General features: G+C 36.4%; 1 protein-coding gene across 4 annotated transcripts in view; it reads right to left on the bottom strand.

Annotated features, from left to right (window-relative positions):
- The window catches only part of DIAPH3 (diaphanous related formin 3), a 210,197-nt gene that overhangs the window by 60,629 nt on the left and 135,408 nt on the right, over positions 1 to 14,160 (bottom strand). For all 4 annotated transcript variants that reach the window (XM_039568562.1, XM_039568574.1, XM_039568565.1 and 1 more), the window contains one exon: positions 12,883 to 13,018. In XM_039568562.1, the coding sequence (XP_039424496.1) occupies positions 12,883 to 13,018 (136 nt within the window). The remainder of the gene's footprint in view (positions 1 to 12,882; positions 13,019 to 14,160) is intronic.

Below are 14,160 nucleotides of genomic sequence, written 5' to 3' on the forward strand. Positions count from 1 at the left end.
ACACACTAAGTTTCATGTGAAACTAAAACCACACAACTTGGACAAATATATACCTTAAAAAGAGACCCTATAGATTTCATAGCTGTAACAGAAGGAAAAGGCTGCAAAACCTCAAGGGCTACTTCTGAAGTTATCTGGATAGCCAAGTTTAATTATATTTGTATCATCTTTGATGTAACTCCATGCCAGCACTCAAGCTTTTATATAATTTAACAACAAACCTGGAGTGCTGAAGCCATCAGATTTGTTTTCCTCATCTCAAAAATTAAGACTTGCTCTCAATTCAGGAAGTACCAGAATTGATACTTTTTTACTCTTGTTTGCTAGAATACAAACTGCTTTTTTTTTTTCCCTCTTCAGCTCAGGACATAATTCACATTGGATATACTGTACCCAGTTTTTGACTGACTAAAATGTAAGTCTTCTTCCAGATTTAGGTCCATCATGTCTTGTCCATTTATGTACAAAACTTTCAGAGGCAAATAATTAACCAGGCTTGGGACAGTGACAGCTGAGATGTTTCCAGACTATTTTCACAAGGAAGAAAAAAAGAAAATTACATCTTTTAACTTTATTAATGTTGTATCTTTACTTTAAAGACATCATGAAAAGTCCTTTATATTTGTTTGTAGAAGGATTGATTTTGACTAGTACAGCCTACAAAGCACTGCTCAGCTGACTAGAGGTCTCCATCTGAGTAAAATTTGAAGTAACATTCTCTGAACAAAATCACAAGAGGAAAGCTTTAGCCATGCTGTAGTCTTGAATGACTTAGGCTCCAGGAAGCAGAACAGCAGGTCACAAAGAGGAAGATCATTTAAGCCATGAGTGCAGCAGTGAGCTCCAATGTTTTGGATGTGGGTTCCATCTTTTCAGTCTCAGAGTGTAAGGCAGCCAGATTCTGTGAAGTATTCACAGTGCTGACATGAACAACTTCTAGATCTTGCAGCCATACATATAATCAGGGCAGAAGTCTTTTTGAAGGCTTTTACATTGTAAACATAAAAATATAAAGCAACCTTAATACTTTAATGTAACGTGTTTAGCCATGACTACCTAAACTACCACTCTTCATTCCAATGACATTCAGATACAATTTTAAAAAGAAATTGTGGGTGGATGGTAAGTCCAACTTTGTCCAGAAAATGAACAGGATATATAGACTGCAACTTGAACTTGTTCTAAGGCTTTGAACTTTTTCTGGTAAAAGCCATAGCAGCAACCAGATAATCTTAATTGACAGGTGAGTTAAGGAATACATGACTATCAGTCTGATTTTCAATAACAGTGCACAAACTAGAACCACAACCCAGGGCCAGCCCCAAAAGCCCTGAGCATTCATAAGGCTGGGAGAAATACATAAATCCATGCCTTACCTTTGGCTGCAAGTCTCCCTTCCCCCATGTCCAGCTGCTTGCCCAGCCCAAGACCCCTGAAGTGGCTGGGAGATGCTGGAGGCTGTGCTGATTGGTCTCTGTTACCCCTGCCCACCCACCCCATCCTCCACTGGCTGTAACCCCCTCTCCCTGCCCCGCTAACACCCCCTGGCAGATGTGCTATTGGTTACTGTATGTTTTCCATGCCCGTTTGGCCGGGGTACAAACTGCGGTCCCCGGCCCCACGAGGGCTCTCTGGCACTCTCCACGCAGACCCTGGATCAAACCTCTCTTCCCCAACGTGGAGCTTCTGCGTTTTATCTTTCCTCCTTGCGCGCATCAGCCAGCGGGGTGTGAGGCGAACCTGAGCTAAGGCTTCGCCCGTCTCCCCCGCACGCCCGGGAACGGACTCCTCTGCCCGGACTCGGAGCAAGCAGCAGTCTTGCACAGTCCCCAGGACACTGCCAGCCAGCACAGGACTATGCAACCCAGAACAAAGGGGTTCCTTTGACATTGATATAATTTTGGAAGAACCTTGTAATACAGCAAGAAAATTTCCAATGTACAGTTACAAAGCAGAAACAGATGCCAAGTGTGCCTTGGATGAACTGGCTGAAGGGACAGCTCCTTTTAGATTTAGAAGTATTAAATCCAACTTCAGAAAAATATCACCATTTGCAGTGACTTCAGGCAAAAGACACATAACAACCCTTCCCAAAAATAAAACACGTGCACATGCCTCATATTTCACATCAACACTCTAGTCCAGTACCGGAAGAGTTACATTTCTTACTTATGCCCAACACAAAGTAGAAAGCCTTTGATAGTGCTTCAGAGCCCTTGGCAAGTATACTCTAAAAAAGGTATGATTTCTCCTAATGGCTGATGAACCCACTCCGTAAATCTAGCTGAGAAGAGTAGGTTTCATGCCATCCTGTTTGCTCTCGATAAATCGGTCCATTGTTGAGCTTTCCTAAAGTGCTTTTATGGTTTAGAAATAGATACATTTTGACTCTAAGCATATGAACAAAGAGGGCCCCAAGCTCCATAGAGCTTAAAACAAGTTAAATTCAAACTAAAACTCCACCCTTCATGAACTCTGAAAGACAGCAGTCCCTTTTAAATCAGCTGTTGAAATTAAAATTGTTATCTAAACCAGTTTAATTTAAGATAGCTCATACCAAAAAACCAAAAGGTAAGCTGTGGTAAGAGGTGGTTCTGTACCAGAGATACAAAAATACTTCCGTGGTGTAAGGTACCAATTTCTCCATCTCAGCTGGATCACAATTTCCTATTTAAGTAATGGGACTAAGAGTGAAATCATCTTAATATTGAGCTTTTTAATAAAAATGTTACTAAAACATTTCTGATGCTCATTGTGAGTCTGTAACTCCCTTCTTTCTATGACAACAGAAAAAAGCCACTAAACTCACAGAGTTTTTCACAGAGACTATCCAGTTTTATTTATATTGGTGCCAGATCCAGTAAAATGACTGGAAGAACAAGTGTTTCTGAGACAGATCCAGGTAAACTGGACTTATAAAAGAATGAACAGAATGCCAAGCCTTTGAAGTGGTATATCCCCAGGACTAGATACTGGGGATAATACTTATTACACCTTCCTTCATGACTTGAATGATGGAATAGGGTACACTCTGATCGAGTTTGAACATGGTGCAAAATTCAAAATAATGGCTGACCCAACAGATGATTGTGCTGCCATTCAGAAGAACCTTGAAAAGTTGGGGAAATTGGCACATAAGCATCCTAATGAAATCCAACAAGAGATCTGTATGTGGTGAGGTGAAACCTCATACAGAAGCACAGGTGGGGGACTAACTGGCTGGAAAGCATCTTTAAAAAAAATAATTGGGGATTCTGGTGGACAACATATTGATCATGAGTCAGTATTGTGCCTCTGTGGCAAAGATAACCAAAGAAAAGCATTACCAGCAGGTCACAGGAGGGCATCCTTCCCCTCTACTCAGCACTGGTGAGACTTACCTGCAGTGCTGAGTCCATCTCTGGATGCCCCTGTACAACAGAGACACAAACATATCCAAGCAAACTCAAGGGCCACGAAGATGCCAAAGGGATTAGAGCATCTCTCATATGAGAACACGCTGAGAGAGCTAGGACCATTCAGCCTAAAAAGGGAAGGCTCAGGGGGATCTTATATATATAAACACCGGTGGGGAACTGTGTGTGGTGTAAAGGTGACTGTGCCAGATTAATCTTAGAGATGCCCAGAGTGAACAGTAGGCAAAGAGCACAAACTGATTACAAAGAGGTTACCTTTTCACTGAAGTCCACTGAATTTTGCATACACACCTACTCTCTCACCAACTCAACAATACAGGATATTCTAGTAATGCATTTTATATTGCATTACCTGATAATACTTTTAAAAGCCAGTTTGAAGACTCAATCCTTTTATAGCCCTTTTCCTATTCACTTGGGATGCTGTGTCTTTTTAGTGGGAAAAAAAGCCTGCTAAATTGAGAACAATGCTAAGTTTCTTTTAGTTGTATTTAACCATTTATAACTAAAACAGATCAGCCTTAAGCACTCAGATATCTAAGGCTATGATTTGAAAGGACAGCTAATAGCAAGAACTATTGATTGCATATGAAAAAGTCAGTCAACACGTTTTACTATTAATGAGTTTCTCATTTTCTTTATGTATCCATATGTCTCCAATGACACTGACAGGAATACAATCAATCTGCCTTCTAAACTAGCCAAAAACTAGTATTTTCATGTTGGAACCCTGGGTTCAGAGAATTTCAGTCTTTCAATGCTGACAGGCAATGATCCTCAAAAGCACACTGCATCTGACCTGAGGCCTTGGGAAAAACTTCTCAAATTATGTGATAGCACTGAGATTATTGCTGTGTAATTAAAGTTATATCACTGGGTGGGATATGTAGAGATGTAGAAAAATTAGGTTTATGGGATATAGCAACAATATGGAGAAAAGATTTTGAGTGTGGGTTAGTTCTTTTTCTTTCCTCCTTCTTCTTCACAAATCTGGGTGTTCTGGTACTGGTTCAAAAAACCTGCAGTGCGGATCATAAATGTTTAGTTACTGGATTATAAGTAGAAATAAATTAGTTGGCATTCCCTAATTGGATAGATTGGACTTTAAAAGACCTTGGAAGGTAGCACTCGGGGGCAATTTCCACTTTGTTAACTTAGAGGCATATCCCATGCAGCGGTGCTATAGATAAGAAATAATAAACATCAGTCAGAAGAAGAACCCTGCGTCTCCTGTGTTTTAATCCGAACTCTGAGTAAAAGAACTCGCGAGACAGAGGTAAAACAAAAATAGAAAATACAACATTTTCATTCATTTTTTTTCACAGAGGGAAAAAATACAAATATCTATTATTGAGATTAATTAATTACAATTTCATTTAGAAAGCAGTAAGAACAACTATAGGAGCATTCTTAATTGAACATAACTTCTTAAAAGAAGATATGGAGCTGAACATAAAACACCTGTGTGGGTATATGTGAACATCTTGTCTCTTGGTTACTGTGTGCCTCTGAAGGAGCTTATTTAGCACAGTACTATTTCCATTTAAATTTATAAACAGACAATAAATTAGAAAATAAACACAATGATGACTCATATTGAAAGATGTACTACAGAGATGAGGCGCTCAAGGAAATTTTCAAATTAAATAATTTTTCACCAGTGAAGTGATAAAGTTCTGACTGGATTACATGACTGAGCTTACTCTAAGGAAAACTTCTGGACAGCTTGGGGTGGGAAAGACCCTTTGGTCTTAGGTTGGGGAGCTATAAACGCCTAAGAATACCCAGGAAAATCAGATCAACAGCCCACCTACCCCTGCATCCTTTGTGCACTAGTAGCCAACAGCAAACATCTATACAAAGGACAGGATAAATATATCATTACATTTCTAGAATGCTCTCTTGGTCTCCAGCTGTTCATGATTCAAGACTTTGTATTTGAATTTAGTAGCCTTCAATAGAGAGAAGCTGCCAGAGAAATCAAGTAACTTTTGTCAGCAAGCTTCAGAGCAAGAATATTTTGGTATGCAGTAACAACACTGTACTTCTGTACAACCGCTGAGGTAGTGCTGAGTGAAGATAAGCGTCAATGCAAACAGCATAGAAATAGAAGCAGCCGCAGACTCAGTTTGAAGGAAGAGTCAGAGACATGACCTTCCCATGAGCTAGCTTTCCAACAATTACAGAGGAGGTTCTTGGCTCTTTTACAACCTTGGACTGAGGAAAGTAAAAATAAAGCATATCCTCCAGTGCTTTGGTAGGGATATTTATTCCTCCCTTCCTCTGCAACTTGAGAGAAGAAACTTTTGATGATACAGAAAAAAAACAGAGAGAATAAAAGCATCACACAGCAGGAGCGAGAGTTTAGAGGACTCTGATGTCTACCTCCTTGCAGAAATGTGAGGTAGTATTTGGAGTAGGAAATGCCTACTCAAATCAAAACCTACTATCTGTATAAATGTTAGAGCTCTTAATCCCAAAGATGTCTCCAGAGATTGTAATTGCTTTTCATGGTAATGCCATTTTAAGTTTGCAGCATTGTTTTCACATTTGTTTACAAATTTTACTGCTATAACATATAAAGCAAGCCTTATGAGAATATTCATCTACAGACAACATTTTATTGACCCATAATTTTTTCGACGGCTCTGTTCGTTCTGATTATTTTTCTCTCTTCCAAATACAGCTGCTATTTATTTTTCCCTGGGCTTTGTGTAAACCTCAGTTTCACAAACGCTTTTCAGCTGCTATCTCCAAAGAGTCCACTTCTAAGTAAAATTTTCAGAAGGAAAATAATTGTTTCTTCCAAACAACTAGCTCTTTTGGAGCTACTACATAGTACAAACTAATAGCATCTGCTGCATTCTGAGTCCATGGGCTGCAAATAAGGGCATGAACCTCCACGTTCCAGAAAACTTAGCACCTTTGACACCTTGTTAGAGCATAACCTGTGACTGTTAGTTGTTGATTTAAATTAATATACATTCAAATTAGTCCTAGTTTTTTGCACTAAAAACATCCAACTCTGTGAACAGGTAAGGTTTTGCTGTATCTCATCTTTTGCTGTGGCTTCAGATGTTTTACATCAGATGTATCACATTGAGTCTTTTAGGTTTTTTTGATTAAACATACCTGTGTTTTGTCATTCTCTGGAACCTTTTTCAAGCATGAATGTGCCAATTATTCTTGAGGGAACATCTGTTCTTGGTAATTTACCCAGATTTATACTTTACTGTCAAAACAATACAATTGTAGCTGAAAAACAACCTCCATACTTAGAGAAATATCAAGTGACATCTCCTTTCTCATATGTATGACTTTCTTCTCTTTTTGTAAACAGACATTATGCAAAAATTAGATCTACTCTCCAAACTCGTAATGGGCTTAATACCAATTTCCAGTAAGTGTTAATGTGAGTAAGTACTGAGTAAGCAACTCTAAGAGGTCTCAGAGTTCCTTCTGCCATTGTAATTTAACAGAAGAGGAAGAGATTACACTCCTCACAGCTATGGAAAGAGCTATTTCCCACTGGCCTCCTAATAAAACTGATTCTTAAGAATGAATTCAAATAACAGAAGATGACCTCAGGAATCCTCTTGGTGAAGAGGGTCCAATTTGAGGATAAGTGGAGGCAATCAGGAAACAACAAGAAAAAGTTATCAGCACCAGGGAGGAACTGACTTGAGTGGAGCACTTGAAATTCCAAAAGTGGAAACTCCCTGGAGAAAACAACTTACACAAAATGCTTGCTGGATATTAATATTATATCTTTAGGACTTCTTCATATATATCATTGTCAGATCTTTTGTCCCCTTTACAGTAAATTTAGTTGAATGAAACATATTACTAAATTCCCAAAAGCTAGTAATATACCTACTGTTGTCCAAAAATCTATATTTTATCAGGATATTAGCCCAGCAGACATTTTAAAACAACACATTACCAACATATGTTAGAAACTAATGATGTCATTAGAGTGACTTTTGCAGTCCTTCACTGCTCTCAGAGGAAAGGAATACTCCTGAGAAGTATTGAATCTCTTACCCCAGTGAGAACAAATTAATAAAATGGAAGCCTTACAAACGTGATCTAAGCAGGCAAAGTAGGGTCTTTGAGCGTACCTACTAATACAAATAGCTTTGGGGATTTTTAAATTTATTTCAAAGGCAAGCATTTTATCTGTTGGAATCTGAACTTTAATTACCGAATTACATTTACTACTTTCATTGTTTAAATTATTACTACTGGGATTCACGGTGTCCTTTTGTTTTGCAGAACACTATAGAACTAATGAAAATATTCATATTGCTCAATTTAGCAGACAATAATAAAGTAGTAAATATTTGAAGAACCAAAGCCTAAAATGCTCTTAGCAAGTCTGTGACACAGGAATGTGGGGGGTATTTTTCCAAAACCAGATAAACAATATAAAACCTCGGCAAAAATAAATGCCGCAAAATTGACTGCAAATAAGGTCATAACTGTTTAAATGAACTAAAACTTATTTAAAACCAGATCAGTATGATACAAATGAAACTGAATGACACAACTGAAAACAATATTCTATATTGGAAATTCGATGTTCCATTTTGGCATTACTTCACTGCTTTTATGCAAGAAAAGGGCAATCTTTGTAAATAACCACTGATAAAAGTGGCTTGTTACTTAACACTCAAAGTAAGACACAATGAAGATGCCACAATGATGGAGTTCTCAATTATATTACAATAAATTTAGCTGCTATTATCTCAGCTATAGAATTCTTTACACTTTGATAAGATCAAAATAATTGATTTGTGTGCTTCTACTAAGAATCTGAACAGCATGAGAAAGTATGTATTTGAATGTTAATAATATGCAGACAAGTGACATTTACATAAAGATCCCCTTTTACTGGCTATCCTTTGGAAGGATAGGGTGTGATAGTTTGATCTGGCTTCACAAAAGCAAGTAAAGTATCTCATGATTAATAAAAATTTGTAGTCCAGAAAGTACTTAGAGGACAGCTTTTATTAACATAAATTTCAAAATGCTAAGTATCACTCACTACTTAGTCAACATGTTTACTGAATTCCACTTACTTTTCAAGTTGGGATGGAGCTGAAAGGAAAATATCAAGCTGATACTTTTACTGCACAAACTGAAGACTTGCAGCCTTTTTTATCAGTGAACTATTTGAGCTGTGACCCCTAGGACATGTAGGTGTTGCTGAGACATAAAGTAGAGACTTTCAGCAAACTACAGTTTAGAGGTGTGTGTAAATCTGACATTGGTTCAGGTCCAAATCTCAAAAACAATTTGCAAGAGAGCAAATAAAATTATTTCATATAGAAATCTATGCTCTTATTAGCAGAGGTCAAAATTTATAATGTAAAGCCTACCTAAAATGTTAAGGTTTTTCTAAAACATGCTGTACTGCATATTCATAAAACACTACACACCTCACAAACTATAAAATATTGATATATTTGTATCTGAGATATAAAAAAATTGAATTTAAAACTTTATGAAGACTTATCACAAAGTACACATATTTATTTAATTTTAGAAAATGAGCATATCAACTTAATTGGTTGCAACGGTATTGCAATGGTATTGCACAATTTGGTGCAACAGTATTGCAAAAGCAGCCTGATATAGAGGTATGGATGACAGAGCATACCTGTGATCTAGATGACTCAGTTGTCACCTATATATCAAAGACACAACACAGGATAAGAAAGATTATTATAGTTTGTGAGAAGGCTGATATATTATAGGACTACCTTGGAACTCATGTTTGCTATAAATGTGTTACTACTAATGAAATTATTGTTTTCATGCTGAAGAAATTAATTTAAACTAAAACTCAGGAGTTACCTTAAATCCAGATTCATTTTAGTTTTGGGTTATTATGACCTTTGTGGTGTTCATTTTTTTTGTTGTAGTTCATTCAAAACTGGTATAAATACAGTCCTAACATGCTATATGCAACTTATTGACTCGAGTAACATATTTGGGTATATTTTAATAAAATTTGTGTTTTGTTACATATTTCTTTATGATGTAAGTGTCCCTGCACATGGCAGAGGGGTTGGGGATTTATTGTCCATTTCAACCCCTTAGCATTCTATTATTCTGTGATTCTATATTAAGTTTTCATCAATGCAAAAAAAAGTCACCAAACACCCCCCAAATAACTGAAAACTTCTGCAGTATTATGTAGGTTACTTTTATGCAAACAATTGAATCACAGTTTCCTCCACCTTGTGCAGCCAAAGGTAGAATGATATGCAACAAAACCCTGCTCTTCAAATAGCTTCCAAAAGCAGATGAAAGAAGAAACCCAAAGAAAAGGACTTCAAGAACAAAGAAGAATCTAGGGCAGGTTAAATGTCTGTGTTGTAAATGAGACCAGTGGTTAACAAGACAAGCTTAGGATGATGATACAAATCCTGTTTAAGCACTGGATAGCAGCTCAGGTCTTGAAAGGTATGGAGTACAGGCTAAAAGAGAAGCTCCAGAATAATAAAGTAATCACTAATGGCTAATTAACAGTCACTGAAAAAAAGCACAACCTCAAGCACTGTGAAAAGATTGCTTTTACCTTAAGAAAAGAAGCAGCAGCTAAGCAAGAGAAAATCAAAAGCACTGGTGTGGCCTGGGGAATTAACACACCCTGAAGCATTTTACGTCCTCTAACCTAGGGATAGACAAGAGGATTGGAATGATCTAGAAATGCATCCATTTTATAAAACAATAGGGTCTCAAATGGTGCAAGGGGAAGGAAAGAGAGATGGTAGAGTAGAAAAAAACTATCCATTTCTGTTCTAGCTTTCCTTGCAGAAAATCTCTCAAATTTCTGTATGTCAGCTTGTCAACTAGGACCATCATTAGTAGCCACCATCACTAACACTGCTGTATCAACTCCATGGGATTTTATATTGACATTAAATTTAGGACACAGATGTTAAGACTGACTATGCAGAGGTAGTGATTGATTGGTACTAAGAACTAATTATAGTGATAGTGACAAATAATGCACAAGGGTAAGACAATAGCAAAACCAGTGCTGTTAATGACTGTCAGCCCGGTAAAGTGGGATTGGATTCTTTTTTTTTTGTTTTTGTTTGTTAGTTTGTTTTGATTTTTTATTGCTGTTGCTGATTCTTAGAGTTTTTAAAAAGAAGTTTACGGGAAATAGTTAAGAAACTGCAAACTAGCACATAGTACAGCAATACACAGCCATTCCTAATCTTCAAATAATTTTCAGCTAAAAAGCCATGTTACTCAAAAAAAAAAAAAAAAGAGTTCAGATGTAGAGTACACTATGACCTATCCACCGAGAAAAAAAAAATATTCAAGAACTATTTAGCATATATATTCTCACTTCTTCTCTTCTTCCAAGTATGCACCTCTTTGAAATCCCAAAAATAACTTCTGGATTGGTGATATCAATGAGTTTTATTCAAGCAACATTTGAAATAATGTTCCTACAAATCTAACATCTGATCTAGTCACCATCTAAAGAAATAATATGCAGCAAAAATCAGTTACTCCACAGTCACACTCTAGGTAAGAGTGTTTTGGCATTTTGACATAGAGGACCTGATTATGAATTTTTGAGCAGATCAGATGTAAGCATTTTGTGACTGATTAACAGATTTTTAATGAGAAGACAGCCTTTAGATGAACAAATTATAGCTAGGAAAAAAAGAGAGGAAATGAAAAAAAAATGTTCTTTTGATTGCTTATGTAACTCCAAAAAATCAGAGCAACATTATGCCTCCAATAATATACTGTAAATACAATTTTGGTAAGACTGTCAAAATAACAATAACAATTAAAAACTAAATCATTACATCATTAAAAACTAAAACAAACAACCCCACTTTTCATATATTTGTTGTTGTCCTCCCTGACAAACAAATCTACACCACGTGCTTTCCCTTCCACTCCCAGAATTAGAGTTTTCTAGCAGACTTAAAAATATGTTGCAAACAGGCACAAGTTACCTTACAACTCATCAGTGGCCAATTTAGTGAATATAAGACTCAAAACATTTATAGCTTGAGGTGATCCTAACATTATCTTTTACTATCTGCTGTTTAGATCAGTCATTCCAAACTGAACCTTAAGTGAGTCACAAGCCAAGAAATATCTTTCTATACACTCACATGATATGAAAACCCCAGGCTACTTAAAGACAAGGAGAGGACAAGTACTTAGTTCCCTGCCACATTAGCTGAAGTGGCAGGGTTCACTACCAGAGGCCTACATACAAGTGTATTCAACATATAAGTCGCCAGTATTTGCACTTGTATTCTGGGAAGCCTGAATATGACATTATGAGGAACAGGACTTAAGAGTAGCTTTAGCTTTGACTAAAAGACTATCAATTTTCCATCCAAAATGCTATCAGTCATACATACAACGTGTCTGAGAGAAATCTCTTTTGAAACACTTCCAACCATGCATAAATACAGACACCACTTTTACCCCTTCCTAGTCTTCTGCAGCCTCCTCTAAATTCTGCGAGCTTTGAAAAGATTGTCACTGGTGGTTTTCTGATTGGGTCTTGAATTGTCCTAAAGAATTAGAAATGCTGTGTTCAGAGAGCAGCTGCCTGATTTCCCACCTTATGAGAAAGCTTTAGACTCACACCTCAAAATATGGATAGTCTTATAAAAATAAATCAAAGACTTTTGGTCTGAAGCATCTCTGAAACTAAACACACCTACTCTGGCTGTTAGTGAAAACTGGGAGAGACAGATAATCATTTATACCAAAGGTGCCAAACAGGATTTAGACAGGGAACTGTTAAACAAGATCTGCTCAGAAAAAAAAGGAGTAGGTCATGGCAATTTACACAGTAAGTCATGTATCACTCTGAAGGACTAGAGAAGCTCAGTCTAGGATAAAATACAGGTGTATAGAGGAGCATCAGACACCTCTCTTAGTAACAGAGAACTCAGCATCTGCCATCTCTTTTGTACAAAAGACAATATCGCACCAGTAACTTTTAAAATACACGGCTGAAGGGGTTTCTGAGGGGTTTCAATAGGGACCTGTTGAAATAACAACTGACAGAAAAATACAAAGTACCTCAGGAAGGGCTTAGTCTTATAAAAGAACAAAAATGGGTATATAACCTTAGTTAAAGAAAATGGCTTTCTGATTTGGAAAATGTCTTTTCTCAAGTAACATAAGGGGTTCTGAGCATAACTGAACTTACACTTGGTCACACAAGGTTCAATATATTCCAAAAAGCAGCAATTTGAGTTATTTTATAACTCAAACCCCCAAGCAATTAGGAAAGTTCATTAAAAAAACCCCAAATTTAAAAACCTCTTTGTTGAAAACTTTAATCAGTGAAAAGTCATTTATGTATTTTGTTTTTTTTCTCATAGCACATTTAGATAATGAAAAAATAGCAGCTTTATTTCCAGTAAAATGCTTGGTAAAATGTGTTTTCTACATCACTTACCTGTTTTCATTTCTAACAAGCGTTTTTTCTTTTGTTGCCTCTCTAGCTTTTCTTTTTCTGCCTTCTCCTTAGCTATTTTAGCACGTCTCTGTTTTTCTTCTGCTTCCCTTCTTCTCATATTTTCTTTTACTGCTTGCTATTAAAAAAGTAAGAGAGTTCCATTAAAATGGAAGTCTTAGCAAAAACAAAGCTGAACCTTAAAAACAAAGGAAAAAAGCTTTCAAACCATATCCCCTAACCTTAATTTATCAAATCAAGTAAGTATTTTACATTCCATATTTTGTACATTTTATTCAGAAGAGTAAGCAAATTCAGAATAAATACCTTAAAAGCATATTAATTGCCCCCAAATGAGGATTATAAATTCAGCAAGAAATACAACTTAAGAATATATGTTAATGTAGGAAGAATTCAAAATGTCTAAACCACCTTGTTCTACAAAATAGTATGTTAACATTTGTAGTTCTAAAATAATTTCAACACTTTCTTCTTTCTCATGCTGCCACTACACCAAGCAAAACAATGCCGCCTGGGTAACAGTGTTGCATTTTTCTTATTCTTATCAAGACATGCATTATTTCATTAGGTTTATAAATTCTTTTCTTCTGGTTAATATCCGTACAATATTATTTATTTTGAATTATAAATATGCACTCCAAAATTTCCAATGAAGCTAAAACAGAACAATGAGTTTCAGAGTTTTGAAATAAAAATTTTGCATACTCAGACATTAAGCAAAAGAACTGTATCACATTCCATACATTTTTAACAAAAGTATTTTAGGATTACATTTTCATTATTTTAGTGTTAGCTATGTATGGTGGTAAATTCTCAGTTCTCTGAGAATTTACATTTGCATTAAATGTAAAGTGCACCTATTCTTCATCGCAGAAGGTTTCCTTTTTAAGAACACAGTTACACAAAACCCTGTCCTTCCTAATATATCAAGGTGTCCCCTCTTACATAATGGCTAACATCTTCACAAGGTCTGAGGCAAAAGCTGCAAGTTTGCAGGGAAAATTAATGTTGTTAGCAGGAAAATATCCAGGCTGCACTGAAAAAAAAAATGGACTGACAAGTTTTATATAGTACAGATGAATGTGGATTACAGCAATACTTGCACAGGCACTGTTTGCAGCATCACTGCCATAGAGAGTGACCAAAAGAAGGGGAAAGAAAAATACCACATAAAGCTTGTGAAGAAATACTCGTCTTGGATAACTGAAGAAGAATAAACTTTCCATCATGAAAAAACAACAATGAAATGGATTGTTTATA

Source organism: Corvus cornix, chromosome 1 (genome assembly GCF_000738735.6).
Source record: "Corvus cornix cornix isolate S_Up_H32 chromosome 1, ASM73873v5, whole genome shotgun sequence".
Taxonomy (NCBI): domain Eukaryota; kingdom Metazoa; phylum Chordata; class Aves; order Passeriformes; family Corvidae; genus Corvus; species Corvus cornix.